The sequence below is a fragment of the Typopeltis vanoorti genome, chromosome 21, assembly GCF_054136105.1.
Source record: "Typopeltis vanoorti isolate ZY-2024b chromosome 21, IOZ_Tvanoo_1.0, whole genome shotgun sequence".
NCBI lineage: Eukaryota > Metazoa > Arthropoda > Arachnida > Uropygi > Thelyphonidae > Typopeltis > Typopeltis vanoorti.
The window spans coordinates 27,262,544-27,280,079 of record NC_143569.1 but is presented as its reverse complement, the minus strand read 5'-3'; the positions used below and the strand labels follow the sequence as shown (position 1 = coordinate 27,280,079).

The 17,536-nt window shown below is 33.9% G+C and overlaps 1 protein-coding gene across 1 annotated transcript in view; it reads right to left on the bottom strand.

Moving 5' to 3' along the window:
* Positions 1-17,536, bottom strand: part of LOC150094685 (cell adhesion molecule Dscam1-like) — a 639,127-nt gene that overhangs the window by 53,639 nt on the left and 567,952 nt on the right. Inside the window, exon 23 of the mRNA XM_090411623.1 lies at positions 6,317-6,395. Within this exon, the coding sequence (XP_090267749.1) occupies positions 6,317-6,395 (79 nt within the window). The remainder of the gene's footprint in view (positions 1-6,316; positions 6,396-17,536) is intronic.

Genomic DNA, 17,536 nt, shown 5'->3' with positions numbered 1-17,536 from the left:
CTTATTAAATTCATTAATCCATTTGGATGCGTATATGTATTGAAAAAGAAGTTCAAGATTTGCGAGAAACTAAAGAAATTAAGAAAAACAAATGAAGCCATAAAACGTCTAAACTGCTAAATCTTTAATATTTATTAAACCCATGATTCGTAGAAATATTTGATGTGCTTAACAGTAAGGATGGGGCAGTCTTGGGGTAAAAAAAAAAAAAAAAAAAAAAAAAGGAAAATTACCACTTCGATCAAACAGCGAAGTGCCAACGCCGGACAGACAAACCTGCCTGTGAACGCATACACAATTACCAGACAATATGCTCGCTTTACGAGTATATTGTCTGGTAGTTGCTTAGGTTAATTCCAACCTAATATACCTTATAGTAAACTAGTAGTGCAGTTTACTACACTACTTGAGCCAAGGGTCAGAAGATGGCAGAAAGGTGCTGACACTTCTCATTAAACTGATTGATCATAAAATGCTGATTATAGTTTCTGGAAAATACTGGTGGAAGGGGCTTGTTCAATAGGGAAGAGATGGCAGAAATGAGTATAAGCCAGTAGTAATTAGTAGAATGAGCCGAGCTCAAATTGGAATGCAATGAATACTAACTACTTGTAACTCGAACTTCGGCAGGTTTAGAGGAGAAGAGAGACAATACCAATGCCTGTCCAGCTAAATAATGCCAGAGAAAGTACTCGCAGAAAAGGCAAAAGGAGAGACTGAATATTTGCGTGTCGGGAAGTGAAGCGAGTGGAAAAGGATCAGAAATAATCTGATTATTCTCTTTGTAGAACAGAGGATAGAATTGTAATGAAGTTAGGAATTTCCAAATGTTCTGAACAATGTTTCATGGCTGGACAGGTATGGCATTTGTACTGATAGCGTACGTTCAGATGATAAATGAAGACCAGCTTGAATAGTTTTCTGTGCCGTTTTTTTATATTTTTATATACCGAGACACTATAGTTTTGATATAGCAAAGAATGTATTACCTTAAATACAAGAAAAAAAAACATACCAAATCGGCCCTACTAGAATTTCGTACGTGATCGTTTGCTTGCTTTCACATCCAAAGATGTCTAAGATTTTGTTCACACTACTTTTGATTTGCATAAAATTAAGACTAATATTAAAAGGAATGCCGTTATTTCATCTGTTTAGAAAACAATTGACAGCGTAGTCATAAAAATATCCTAAGTAATATATAAGGAATGCAAATATTTTGGTAGTAAAAAAAAAATATATTTTCTCTTAATTTAAAAAATATTCGAAATTCATAAAGAAATTATCATTTGGTTTATTCTTTCAAATAAATCACAGTGAGATAAAATAATAGATCGATTAATATTTTTATAAATTTAAATAATATTTTTTTGAGAAACGAGTTAGAAGAACGGTATAAACATAAAATTTGAAAGAATTACGAAATTGTAGCGAAGTTATATTGAAATTTCCCATGCAAGAAATGAGTCAGCTAATTAAGAAATATTTTCGTTTATATCATAATGAGAATATTAATTTTTGGTCGTGAAAATCATGCAATGGAGCCAAAGCATGAATGAACGATTTGTGAATGGTACATTTTTACATTCTGCCCATCTTTTTTCTTAAATTTTTTCATCTCGTACAAAATCTTCGTAAGCATTTAGCTTCAAACTTTTAACCAGATACAATTCTGATGCGCAACTCGCTTTAAATTCAAAAATGATCACTTCGCTTGCTTTCGTTCCAGAACAAGATATTATTTATGCTATTTCTGAACTTGAGAATCATTTATCCAATGAATTTGAACCAATTTTAGAATGGTTTACTAACACCTATATAGATCGTCTAAGGAATAACAGAACCAGGGCTCCACCGATTTTTCCCTCAAACATTTGGTCTGTGTACCAAAGAACAATAAATGGAAGGGATAGGACAAATAATTTTGCGGAAGCCTGTCATCGAAAACTGCAATTGAGCTTTGCCAGCAACACAAGTCATCCACATTTATGGATTTTTATAAATGGACTACAAAAAATTCAAAAAACATACGATGTTGATTATGAAAGAGCAGTGGATGGTTTTCAACATCAGCACAAAAGTAGATGTTACGATGAAGCTGACCAAAGAATTTTGAAAAAAGTTATAAATTACGATAGGAATATATAAAAGAATATTTACGTGTACTGCATATAACTATAATATGAATTAATGAATTTAAAATAAAAATTTTGTTTTTGAATTTCATATACTTTTTGGTTTTAATGTCTATATGTAACATGTGTAAATATGTTTGTTAATTACAAAATAATATTAATAAATGAATTAAAAATCTGTATTTTTTCTTTATTTATTTTAATATTGTGCAATTATACCTTTTCATTTTTAAATCATTTTCTTTTTAACCTTTCTTAAATGATCCTGCAAATTTTGATATATGATATAATTCTTCCAAAAGGAATTCTTCTGAAGTAAGTTTTTCGAATGATCAATTCTTCGAAAAAATAAATTTTTTTAATTTATCGAAAATTAGAATATCGGAGGCAAATTAATGCAGGTAAGCTTTGGTCAGATTAGGTCGTTAGGTCTGGATTATTTTTATTTATTTATTTTTTTTTAATTATGGGAAATAACTCATAGTTCATAACTTATAACTCATAAGTCTCAACCATATTTATATTTATATTTTACCAATTTTTACAAAAAAAAAAAAAAACGCCAAATCGTATGCCTGATATGCGTGCAAAAAATTGTAAGTTTCTGTGGCCCAATTAACCTCGCCCACCTGGATATCGCCCATTGTGAATCACCGAGTTGACCGTCGTCAACTCGGTGATTCAGAATGGAAATTGGAAACAATGGAAATAAAAGAAAATAACAACCGCTTCATTAACTTAGGTTCAGAAAATAAAGCCATCTTCTTTTCTGAACTTAAAGTAAGTCACAAATTTAATTACCTAAATTATAGACTAAATTCCTCATTACGATTGAAGAAGTCTTCCTCTGCTGTTATTGTAATTAGGATCTAAATTTACGACAATTTTCAACATTCATTCGATTAAACAGAATACTAACAATAATGAATTATATCACGTATTTCACGAGATTGGTCGTTAGCATATTACATTGTTTTCTCTATTCCAATTTCTCTCCACCCCGCCCTTGCTCCTCCACCGGGACCGCTAGTATTTGACCGCAATACATCAGCGCACAAAATTTCCAATAAATGTGGAATTTTATTCAATGTCAACCATACGCAGCATTTCGGAAAATTTTATAACCTTAATTAAATTTTTCTTTACCAATTCTATCTAGTAAATTATATTAATTTGTATTCAAAATTAAATAAATAAAAAAAGGTTGATAAATCTAATAATAAATATTTTTTGTATTTGTAAGATTTTTTGATAAATATAAAAATAAATAAACACACCTTTTGATTTCTTTGAGAATTCTGATATTTCTACACATGAAATTATTCAGATTCAAGTTGGGGATTCACTCAATCCAATACCCTTGGAAGGTAATGGATGGCAATGCTGTAGCCAGTGAAGTTCTCACTGAGGCTCGGCTATTGCTGTTACCCTCCTGCCATGATCAGAGCTTTAATAGCTCAATAACACCATATCCCTACACTGTCCTCTAGAGATAACAGGGAAGATGAAAAGCATTCTTGCTTCGCCCCTTTAAGCCAGTCCTTATAAGGATAAGATTCAAGATGGTCTCTTGCTGATTAAAATCCTTGGAGGGTAATGGATGGTAATGCTGTACCAATGAAGTTTAACTGAGGTTCGGCTGTTGCTGTTACCTCCTGGGGAGCTGAGATTCGAGAGAGTTATGAGTACGCTCTCTTAAGGTTTTTGCCTTAAGGGAGCAATCTGAGTCCCCAGGGAAAGTGTTCTCCGGCACGGCCCGCTAAGGGGCTTTGTCGGTGAATGGTTTTCTTCGGAATTTGAGCGGTTCTACTCGGTGGTGGCGTGTGGGTGGAAGGCCATCACTGAGTGGAGCAAACGCTGAGATGGACGGTCTTTCGCCCACGATTGAATGGCCTAGGGATCGTCCGAATTTTTAGAGACGGCTTTACCTTAAGATATGGCAATGCTGTAGCCAATGAAGTTTAACTGAGGTTCGGCTGTTATCCTCCTGCCATGATCAGAGCTTTAATAGCCCAATAACACTTATCCCTACACTGTCCTCTACAGATAACGGGGAAGATGAAAAGCATTCTTGCTTCGCCCCTTTAAGCCAGTCCTTTTAAGGATAAGGACTAAGATTTAAGTTGGGAGTAAGGGGATGTGAAGCCTCTTCACAACCTAAAGTCCTTTTTGATGACTTCCAGGGTAATGAATGGCAATGCTGTAGCCAAGGAAGTTTTAACTGTGGCTCGGCTATTGCCGTTACCCAGCCATGACTAGAGCTTTTAGCTCAATAACACCCCATCTACACAGATTTTCTTCATTCAGATGACGGGATAAAGAGTCAAGGACTCAGTCCATCTTCCAGTTCTTTTAAGAACTTAAGATTTAAGTTGGTCTATTGCGACTGTCTCTCTCTCAACATATACAGAGTGGTTCAAAATTCCAAGTAGAAACTCTGAGGGAAGGTAGAGAACATCAAAATCAACCATATTCACATAGGAAAGCATGATCTGAAACGCCACCCGAAAGTGATAGGTGACGCTGTTCGCCAGCGCTTTAGTGAGCAATTGGGGCTCCCTCATTCAAGCTTTTGACGTCGTACGAAGAACATGCGTAGTTTTACGAACGCTGAGATAGTAGACATGCACCTCGTTTACCATATTATCTATCCAACTACGCCTAATAAAGTTTTTTACACTACTTACTGCCTTGTGTTATTTCTGTATCTTTGTATCCCTGTTAGTACCTTCCGGTGATGCTTTCCTGCGTGAATATGGTTGATTGTGATGTTCTCTACCTCCCCTCAATGTTTGTACGTGTAATTTTGAACCACCCTGTATACACATGGTGCATTTTGCATTCCTTGGTTAATGTAGTATAATACTATATAATACTTTCAGTAACTAGTATTTCAGGATGCAACGAGGTTCATTTAGTATTGTGTGCATTTCTCTGTTGGATTTCTCACCTATATTGAGCACAGTCTTCGCCTTCCAATCTACTGTGGACTATAGCACATCAGCGCTACCACTTATAACCAGCGCCATTTATAAGCCAGTGGGATTCAATCCGATCTATGCTGTCACCAGCACTACTTATTTATGATGCGCTACCTAGTTTTAACCTTCCGAAATAACTAGTCTTAGTGCTTAAACTGCAGAGCATGACTTTGATCATCCGGTATCCCTTCTATGATGCATTTGGTAAATATTTTTGTTTTTAAAGAAAAAAAATATATGAAAATCCTATATATATTAAATTTATTTTAAATATTAATCCATTGACAGTTAAATGATATCTCAACTTAAATCTTAATCTCATTTCATAAACTGAAGTTTGTACGTTAAGTGAATAATAAAAATATGTACTTATTTAAAGTACTTTAGTTTTTATTATTTAAATAGGACAACGTCGGATTTTAAATGCTTATTTATAAATGTGTTAATTTGTTTTAAAGCGATAAAAATTGAATTCAATAGAACATTTCTTTCATTTTCCCTTTAATAAACTATCTAAATAAAAGCGTTGAAACTATTTTTAAGCTAGCAATAAAAGGAAACAATAATTATTAACCACAATCTCTTCCCCATTCCTGGTTGTTAGCACTTGCAAGAGAAATGAATCCAACACTGACAAATAATACGCCTGTGAGTGGTGTTATCTGCCTCCCAGAACAACGCACTAAAGAATCAGTTTAAATTAGAATCAAACTAAAATCCCCGGTGATCCATTCTAAATGGAAATGCATTTACAGAGTCAATATGGATGAAATTTTTATAGCAAGATATAACAAATCGGACGGTGCACATCTCGACTCTCTCTCAAACAAATTATATCCCCGAAGCTCCTAATGAATCAGAAGATCGTATTAACAACAGTATAGCTTAGAACTGTTCCACATAACGCAATTTCCAATGCTAGACCAGCTGCTATTAATGTCCCTCAATATACCTGCACTGTGTGCTACAAATAATTCTGTTTGCTCAGGTTTAAAGCGAGAATTTACGAAGATGTGCCTCTTCCTTTTCTCCCCCATTTCCCTCTCAGGGGTAGTTAATCACTGGAAAGTTTTCCAAACACGAACATTCCGTAACGTAGCATACACACGACTAGCAAAGGGGGGAGGGGGGGAAAGAGAAATAACATGAAATATGGTTAGGGATGCGGATAGTGGAAAGATATGAAAAATGCATACTCACGGGGAATCTGGTATACGTTGGCAGCGGGAACTGACGGTACGGCAACTCGTTTGATGCGGGAATACTGCTCTTCCTCGCTCTGCAAAATAGCAATAAAATATGGAAGTAAAGAAATGAAAGATTACACAGACTGGAAAAAACAGAGTTCTATAGTTTCATTAAGAAAAGAGTGCGCTGTTGATGCAAACTAGTATTTTAAATAATGCGATGGAGAAGTTATTGATGTGTCTCTGTCGGGGATTAATTATACCTCAATATCAAGAGTTTTCCATTTATTCGAAAAGTGACGTTGATACATTACTTAGAGATGGTTTCTTTGAAATGTCGTACCTTCTTCTTTTTCGTCACACACAAGGCAAGTGAGGAATCAATTGCTTCTAAAATAGAGATATTTTAAAATAAGGACAGGCCTACGTAGAAGGGAAATGTGTTTGTTCTGCTTAGAACGTATACTTCTAAAAATAAGAATAAAACAAGCTCAAAACCTAGAAGAAAATAAAGATTACGCGAAGAATATCTAAGGTTATTGCCTTCGCGACTAAGATCACAATAGATTCAAATGATTCTTCTCTTGAATTTTTCTTAGTAATAAATATTCATTGTTAAATTACTTGGCCTAGAAATGTTCAACTCTTACAACTTGGTGATATTGTACTTTAAATTCATTTATTTATATAAAAGCTTTGACTTCTGCGAAAATATGGAATCAAAATATAACAAAAATTTGCAGAAGTGACTGAAAGTTACAATTTGTTGAATTTGTTGCGTCCTTAAAATGTTGCAACTACGTACCACTTAGTGTTTCTATCACTAGTTTTGTTTCCTCTGTAGTTTAAGATATATAGTGATTAAATTCACCTAATATGTTACGTCGCGGGGTAAATAACCCAGAATTAATATAATAGAGCCACGTGCCCATCCTTTTAGTGATACTTAACAAAGTCCTATAATAAAAACAGGGAAAAAAAAAGGGCTTTTGGCCTCTTCGCTCTGTGGCCGTGTGCCAGTAGCCACTACAAAAGTGCCCCTAGGAGAAAGAAGAGGTCGTTAAGAAGCTGTGTGCCACACCCGATATTAATCACCAGTGCATCAACCTCACCCAAGTAACCTCAATGGGTGCGGTCTAGAAGACAAAGTTCCTAGGAGTTCTCCAAGTTGAGAGAGCCAGCCGCTCATTAAGAAATTGAGATGCGCATGGATACTTTATCTAAATATTCGCGCAGCTTAAAACGTCGAAGCTTCCATGACCTCGTGAACCATTTTAAATTCAATTAGATTGAATTTAAAGTGGTTCACGAGCATTGCCAAAGAAACTAGATTCTCTTTGGAGACCATATTTAATGTGATGAAAGAGCGAACTAGGGATGAACAGTTGGGAACAACAAGAAAGCGTGTATGTGTGTGTGAGAGAGAGGGAGGGGTTGATTAAGTTATTTCTTATTTATGATAGTATATCCTACCTTACTAATCACTTTATTTCAATCCATTCCAATAGTTCTGCTCTTTTTCTTAACGGTTATTTATTTTAAGAAAAATAAGATCTTTTACCTTTATCTAAAAACGTAATTAACGTTTGAGAATGACTGAATGAAGCAACTGACCAATGCACGTCTACAGAAAAAAACAATACTGTACAAAGAGATATTTTGCAGCTCTTTTGTCTTAACAGATGCTACTAAATCTGTCGAGTTAAAAACCATTCTTAATCCATCATATGTTCAACAGGATGTATCTGTCAATTTTCTTTAATGATACATTTTTTCATTGCAATGGAGGGATGTTCTAAGAATAGTTTTGTTTAATTTTTGTATAAATAAAAGTCAAACATTATTCGTAAAGTACAAAATAAACTTCTAAATTGATCGCTTAGTTTTAAACGATCATCAAGTAATATTTAAATACTTTTCCTATTTTTGCATCGTTACTAAATTAATAATTTTTTTCTGTATGTGTTGACATGCACTAATGCTATCTAAACACTAGTTGAATACTTTTGTCTAATAATAATCACTCATAACAAGGATGTTTGTAGCCTTGGTAATGTAAACACCCAGTCACTTGTCTCTACCAGTCAATGTAAGATGATCTCTAAATTCAGAAGAGTTATATTTGATGACATAAGTTTTCCCATCTGACTTGAACTGTCTCGTGTGTTAATTTATGTATGTGTGTGTGGAAATAATATCGGTATGCGGAAATAATGGTCCTGGCTTGTCCACCAACTATTTTTCTTACTGAACAAGCATTGAGAGGCTCTTCTTACGAACGTAATCTATAACTCTCTCAAGTGGGCTTCTAATTTGCATCCAAAAGAAGCAGAATGTTTAATTTAATTTTCTGTCTACCCAGTGCACCGTATTACATCTAGTGCACTGGGAAATTATACTAGAAATGAACTAGTTGAGAGGCAAATTATTTAATAGTATTTCTCTAGTATTAGAATTATAATAAGTAAGCGTTACATTCCTTGTAGATGATTTTTCAAGATATTCCTTGAAAAAAAAATCCCTTATCTCTTGAGGCTTCCTTATAAGACAGAATAACACAATTCTAGAAGCATCACTTCGTTCTCCCATAACATCGAATGTAGAAATCGATATATGGAAATCGCAATGTTCAAACACCAAACTGGGGTTTGTTAGAGCAACGGACAATTTTACATCATCCCACGGACACCTCTGGGATTTCATTATGTAAGATTACTTTATCGGATGGCTAGACAAAATAAGTTTAAATAATGGCATCATACAACGTAGAACTATTAAATGAGATGCAATTCAAACTATCTAATCTTTTATGAACATAATAAGGCATTTATTGCTAAATTAAACAGAGAACATTTCTTTGTGTTTTAGTTAATATTGAATTGATTGGTTGGTGCGTTTTTTTTTTTTTTTTTGTGGCAAAATCTAAATTTTTTTTTTTTGTCATGCGTGTAATCAGTAGCTCGTGGCTTGAAATCGTGGGGGTGCTGCAACTTTCGAAATATACATACACACTTACAGTGTGTATGTATATTTCGACATTACACTTTACATTTGGCCATTACAATTAAATCCTTTAATTGTAATGTCCAAATATTTAAAGAGACGGAGTAAACACGATAAGCACTACGAACACTCTACTACTGGCGCAAACGGCATATAAACAACAGTGGACGTGCTATGACGTGCATATGCTTGCGCCCATAGCAATATGACACTGTGGTAAACACAGTGCTGCTAATATCCTTCGCACTCCTAAGTGCTACAAGATGGATTTTATTATTTTTTATACAAAATAAGAGAATTGTATAGGATTGTTGATGATAAAATTGAATATTACAAGCAACTATAAATAAATTAATAAATATATTTATATATCCGGAAAAATTGGAGGTGCTGCAGTTCCGCATTGCCTATGCACGAGCCGCCCCTGTGTGTAATGTCGCAGTTCCATTGATTTTCTTATTTATTAGTAAAATTGCTAGCATTCTTTTAAGTAAGCGAAACCACTCAATGTAAAATGAATCTGAATGGAAGGACCGTTATATTGGTAATATCGAGTCAGAAAAAAATTACAATACATTATCATTAATTGATATACTGCAGTCTGAAAACTAAGGGTATATATAAAACGTTAGGGAGTGGAGAAAAAATTGGACGGGATAATAACCGTTAAATAGGACATTTTGGGTAAACCAGAAGAAGAGAACATTTATTGGAATTATCGAATGTAACTTGTATATACTCGTAGAATGAGCCAAGAAAAGTTTGGTGGTGTTGGATTCGCTGCTAATGAAACAATAAAAAGAAAACACTAAAGTGTGAATCTAAATCAGGTAGAGCGGCAAAGTTGATGATTAAAATATTAAAACAGAACTTTGTTCATTTATCATTATGAGTGCTTTTATTGCGAGGAAAAGGAAATAACATAGAAAAATAAACTGGAATTTTAGAATTGGACGAAGAAATCATCCCGGGCATGCTAGCATAGAGAGAAAGAGAAAGAAATAGTTTGCTACTGGTGGTATCATGTGAATTACGAATTCATTTTTCCAAACAGCATTTCCCATAATTTATTCCAAAAATATTTTCTCAATATTATTCCATCCCCCCCACCCCCCAAAAAAGGTAAAAATTTAAAGAAAAAAAAAATGAATACGAACATGAAGGAGACCGAACAGGAGAAAAAATATATATATACAGATGAATAAATGGTTACTAACATCGAAAATAAAGTATACTTCGTTCGGGAGAAAGTTGTTTAAATGTAGAATGATATAGCAGAGGTAACGAAACGAGGGAAATATTAAAATGGGTGAAGATGTAAAAATGGACATGATTTTAAATTACAGTAAACCAAAACCAAAAGAAGGAATGAATAAATTCAATGATGAATTTCAAAAAATGTTTAGATATAAATAAAGGGAATATAACCTAGGAAAAGTATTGAAAGTAAATATTTGGGACAGTTCAATATAGCTGGGACAAGAGAAGTAATGAAAAGAATTCGATAGCAACAATTTAGTATATTAAGAGATATCTAAAACGTATCAAGAACTTGAAAGCAAAAGATGTTATAAAAATATATTGTTCCAGCAACAATGTTTTGAGTTGTACATTAACAATCACAGGAGAGCGAAAACTGCGTACACAAAAAGCTATGCAAGTAGGGAAAATAAGAAATAAGTGATTAGAAATCAAACCAACCGAAGTAACAAATATAACAAACAACAATGAAATGGTATTTGGCGTATAGTAAGAGACAGACTAAAGAACAATAAAGAAACTGAAATTAACAACAGAGACTGGGGGGGGGGAAGAAAGACAGAAAACAGGATGAAATGATAAAAGAGAACTGAGAACAGAAATTAATAAACATTTTTTTCCAGTATGCAATTTTAATATTTTGTATGATTTAAAAAAGTCACAATTGACAAATTTTAACGTCTTTATGAAGTTAGAAAGAAATTTGTATTTCTTGGTACGCAGTTCGAGATTGTCAAGCCTAAGGATAATCCACGTCAATCTAGATCATAAGTTATTCAAATTGTTAATCCTGAGCATCGTTAGCAACTTCAGCATTAGCGTTCCTGAGAATCATTTATATCTGCAGGCTGCCAATCCTGAGGTCAACGGTAGCTTCAGTATTGCTAAACGTTATTCTGTTTGTGTCATCAGGAATCGAATTATAGTGAGAATACTGATGATCCACACTGTATCCTCATTATATATATAAGCACTAATCCTTTGAAGATCTGAATCCGTATAAGATATGCCATTACGAAAGGATAATTACTTCCATCAGCTATCTGATATTCATCCCTGTGCATGATATATTTGTACAATGGGGAGGATACGTAATCCTAATTAGTTTTCCTTGTTCTTATGGTGTCACTTAACATTAACGTCATTGACGGAACAAAAACTCAACATATAAAAATAAAACATTGTATGGTAACGAGACTGTCATTGTGTATAAGAAATACTGCCATGTAAGAAATGAATAAAGAAGCTCATTAAGGAGAGGGTATCGAAAGTGTTGAGAACTCATGCATTGATGGACTGGAACGAATATGTGAAATGTCAAATTACCACAAACGACCAATAAAACATTAACAAGATATTTCTATTCGATGACCACGTTCTTTCACAGAAATTTGGATGCACCAAAAGGCGATCTCTCTTAGCAGCTTTCAACATTCATTTCGCTTCCTGAATTCTGATTTCCTCGGTAACCTATTAAATTTAACTGAATTAGTATCGATTCGGCCTAAATTGTATACGCTTGTCCACCGCAGTCGAATCCTTGGGTAATGTTCTCTCCTACTCTGTACTCATCTGCGTGAAAATTTCGTTAGTTTGTGATGTGCATCAGCCTTTACTCTTCTACTCCAATCAACAGAAACCATCTAAGAATAATGTTACGCGGGATGCATTTTCCTCCATCAAATTAACTGCATCGAGGAGTTGTACCACTTCGCAGTAATCTACACACACACACACACACACACACACACATACTGCACTCGACTTATAACTAACGTGTCGATACACTCTGGGCAACATCCCATCAGAGAAACATTATGGTATCGATTGTGTGAAATAAATGTCGATCTTATGGGTCATATAATTAATCCCGCTAACAATTTATAATTACTAGTGGGACGAACATTTCATGGATTCTAGCTGAGTATATTACTCACTTTCCATGTCGTTATCCGAAATATTACTTCGGTACCAAGCTATATTGCTACTAAAATTACTTACGGTTTATAAGGTTGTTTGGGCATATAAAGAAAGAAATTTTAAAAGTTGGTTTGCCGTTAATTAAAAGACGTATGTGTCATTGAACTTCCAACCAAATAAACTAACATCCTTCTTTGATTTCGCCTGAAGCAAAAAAACAAAAGAAGCGAAACAATCCAATTGTTGATTCATCGGTATCGAAAGCAGATGATACTGGCAACAAAGAGGTATTTTCTGTAATGAAGCTATTTGTCATCGACAACGTCACTGAGAAAAGAGTAAAAGAGCTTCCTTTTACAGAGTTTAACAGACCATTACCTTCTTTACCAGTCTGAAAGAAAATGATAACAAAGAGCGATCAAAGTTTGTTGGAAATGATGCAAATGTCTGGAAAATCGTAACGAAGATATTTCAAAGAACAAAAGGGATTTTTAAAGGTTGTTTACAATTGGAAAAGAAAGAAAGAAAGAAAATAGAAATAATTTATATATTCTGGAAAGGCAAAACACAATCTAAGTAAACAGAAATGCATATTTAAATTATAGCCTTCTACTAAGATATTACCTTGAACTCTAATAAAATGCTATTAATATTAGTAAAACAGACGTGGCGTTTGATTTAGCGTTACCATAACAACAATATTTTCTAGTTACTCCATAAGGTTGGTTGTTATCGTTTGGAATATCGGTAGAACCAACTAAGGCTGTAAGAGCGTATTGTTTATATTAATTTTGTGCGTTCAAGGGCTAGTTTGGCTGCGCTGCAGGATAAAAGATCAGAATTTATGGGTGGTAAACCCTTCTAATTCAGTGTGAGACCAGCTATCTCACTTTCAGATAAAAAATATAAATAAATAAACTTAGGTCCTTCCAGCCAACGGGTTCGATATGATCATACTGTTAATAAATGGTACGAAATAAGCGATAATTCACCACACTACACAAACTTTTTTATTTTCACAGAAATTAGTTCAGGATTAGTTAAACAATAACATATTATATACTCTTGATATTGTGTGTGTGTGTGTGTGCGCGCGCGCTGAAACACTAGCGACATCTTGCGGAATCCTGAATGTGAAACTGTGCTTTAGATATCAATTAAAAAACGATAGATGTAACTGATTTATGCCCATATTAAAATTACCAATTTTATAAGAAAAATATATCACAAAAAAAATAAATCTTATAATCTTTCTAAACTGTAATATATTCATTGTACAGATTAATACTTGACGCATTTATCTTTTTTTTTTATGATAAATATGCTTCCATATAAGAAAAATTTGACAATTTCAAATGCCTTGTAGTTAACTCCGTTTTCCGATCTATTTTTCCATGTCAAACGATCACTTTAATGCTCTACATGATTTCCGCTTCTATTCCGAAGTAGAATTCAGACAAATGGAGTGGAGGGAGGGGTGTTAGCGATACCTTTTATTCCGCTGCAAGGTTCGATACGGTGTTTATGTGGAATATATTAAACATAGATTACGGCAGTAAATTTTCGCTGTTATTGGAAGACTGTTAGGAGAAAGAAAGGAGAAATATCAGTCATAAAAAATAAAAGAAAACAAAAAAGATGCATTGAGAAGGAATTATACCCATAAGAAAAAGGATTACAGAAATGGGCTATTTTATCGCCTTTCTTGTTTGCGCTATTTATAGCAGCCTTAAAGAACCAATTGAGCGCCATAAAGCAAGAGGATTCACTTGGTAAACATTATATTCCAGGATTACACTTGCACACAATAAATCCCTACCTTCTAAGCCATCTCGGAGAAAACTTCTTAAGGATAATTAATTCCACTAAGTCAAGAAAGAGCGAAAAATGATGCAGCATGTAATAAGAGCGTCATTACAGGTGCATGGCAAGCAAAGTATATGCCACTGGATTCACTTAATATTTGCAATTATGCTTGTATGGCCAAGAAACATTAAGGCACATAAAAGTCCATCAGTTAATATTTACTTAATTCCTAATATAAGCAGTGTGGGTACTTCCATACACAACATCCTAAAATTAGGGTTTGTAGCGCGGAAGATATATTGATGCTTGCTAACAATATCTTCGTATCCGCATAATAGCAAGACTAAAGTAATGGAATAATTACTTATCGAGGATGTTCTTGGAAGGATTAGGGCTGTGATAGCTGAGGTTGCAGCGTTAATATGTTATGGTTGTCAAGTTCTTATATTTTCTGAGTGTGTGTTCTTTTCAAGGGAAATATTTCCTGAGGAAAAATTATTTTTGCTCAGGAAATATTAAGACGTTTTCCTCTCCTATTTATTATATATATATATATAACTAGTACTAAAATTAATGTGGTTATGCATTTTAATTGTATTGTAATTTAACTGTATTGTATCAAATTCTTTAGAAAATAAAACACATTGTATTCTAATGATTACTATATTATTTGTTTTAATATAACTAATGCATCTATTATTGATCTTTTTCTTCTTAAAGGCATCAGAAAACTGAATCCAGATTTATTATATTTAAAATTATTTATGCGTTTAATTTTAAGGTGGTGCAAAGCAGATTTATTTCTCTGCAATTCTATGAGTTTATCCTGTCTATTTCCATGAAGGTTTTCGATATTATTTTTTAACTTCCTTGTTCTGGTTTTTCCTATCCATATTTTGATTGTTTAAAACTCTATCGTATCAATTCCGGCTACTCCTGGTTTTAGGTGTTTAAGGATTTGTTCGTAATTTCTTTGCTATTTCAAAAGTTAGGTTTTTCCTCTTCACAAATATATTTGATTATCTTTATTCGATGTACCGTTAATTTCTAAATATAAATGCAAATATTCTTTATTAAATGAATACACAGAAATCAACGCTTTTCCTTAACATATGGATTTTCCCCCCCTCCTCCTGATTTTTTCTGTCTCTTGTATCTACTTGCATTTTCTGAAATTTCAAGACATTAATTTTCTAAGAAAGTAAACCGAAATTTATTTCCTCAATCTATATAACCAAAATGTACAAACAGAACAAAATAACACTAATATTTTTGGTGTGATCATAGAACTGGCTAGTACGTGCTTCAAGATATCACTGAGTCATTACGTTGAGTAAGAAGTGGTCAGATTATAGGATCCTACTATAGGATTCAGTTTAAACTTGTATTAAATTAAATGGCTTTAAATGCATGCGTATAATTAGCATTTGTTTTTGTACTGCACATATGGGGCATTCGATCCCCTAAAAAAAAAAGAGGGGGGGTGATGATTGGTATTCATTCTTGAATACAACTTTTTGATTCTGATCAAAAAGTTCTGAAACAAAAATAACCTACATTCCCTCCTTAAGGCTGTCTTTTCCCCTTAAAATCGCTAAACAGATTAGAGATTAACAGATTATAGATAATCCTTAAGAGCCTTTCCATAATCTATTGACAATAGATTAATATTAACACTGCTGTTCACCAAGTAGAAAATTGTCTAAAGAAAAGAGAAAAATCACAAACAAATAAGAATATATGGCATCACGTATCAAATTGGGTTCGATTGGTTCGATGTAGTTATGAGCTTTGTGTGCATAATCATCCCTTGATTGGGGTTAAATGCCATTATTTAACAATTATTGCTTGGTGGGTATCCTTATACTGTTTAATTCACAAATTAGTCGCTGCGAAACTCTCCCAGGATCACGTGCTTATTTAATGTCGAAACTCCGCACTGTCCCCTCCCATTTTTACGAGCAACTTCAGATCATATATTTTCTGCAGCCTCTTTCCAGGGAGAGCACTCAATATAAACCACGGTAAAAGTGTCATTAACCTCTCACTATTTCATAATACCTGCTATGCAAGACTAGCATTACGAAATTGCTCAGTGAATGGCGTTAATTACACAAGTTTAAAATAATTGATGTAGCAGAAACTGGATGGCCCATATTCATCCAAAAGAGCTCGTTTCGTTTCACTCTTCGCTGACTACCGAGTACAGCTAAAAAAAAAAAAAAAAAATTCTCCAGCCCACCAAACAGTATCAAGGGGATAACCACAGTTCCCTTGATTCGATGGCAAAGAGTCCGGGAAAATGAGTTTGGCTTCCCACTTTAATTCTAGCTCTTTCGGGAACTGAAGTATAATTCAGAATAAGCTAACCACACCCCAATAATTTATATGTGCTAAGCAGTAGCAGACATTCTAGGTCATCAATCGTCTAGTATCGTGGCACGCACCCTATGAACTCAAAGACGCGTGCATTGCCACGCGTTACAAGCATTGCACGCACTCATATATGGTGATCTACCAGTGAGATTATTTATCACTATATATGATGCATGTTGTTCGAGTAAAAAGGCGTTTCCTCTTACGAAACAGGAAACGCTTCGTAATATTAATGACTTTAGAACGACAATTTTTTAGTGGCGGTAATCGATAAATTGCGCTTTTCAAAGGAGAAATTGTTTTACTGAAAACAAAATAGTGGAAAAATCACGCGAAGTCTTTAGACTTTTAATGAACGTTTAGAAAATAATTCAATTACATTTTAATTAATAAACTGGTAAAAATTGATCATCCAGTTTGAAACTGTTATTTAATAAAGGATTTAGATTTCAATTAAAGTTTGGTGTCTTTTTAAAAGATGTGATCGTTGGTATTATTTAATTTTTTATGTCAAAATTACCTAAAAATTCATTTGTAAATAATACTATTGATATTATTTTTATTGTTATTTTAAAAATTGCAAAAAATCACCTAAGTTTAAATTGAAATACTAAATCGCTGCATTCATAACGCAACAGCAAAAACTGAATATCTGAATCAGAGACAGTTCGCTCCCACATTAATCTATCTATCGCATATTCGCTAAGTGTCAGATAATCCTAAATTCCTGCTCTATATACCAGACGTAACCATTTTCCCCTAGCCATTTTAGTCACCGAGCAGGACGTAGTCTCACACCAGGCAATGAAGTCCCTTACCATCTAAGGGCTTGATTCGAGTTTGTAGAAAGTCCCCGGATATTCCTTGT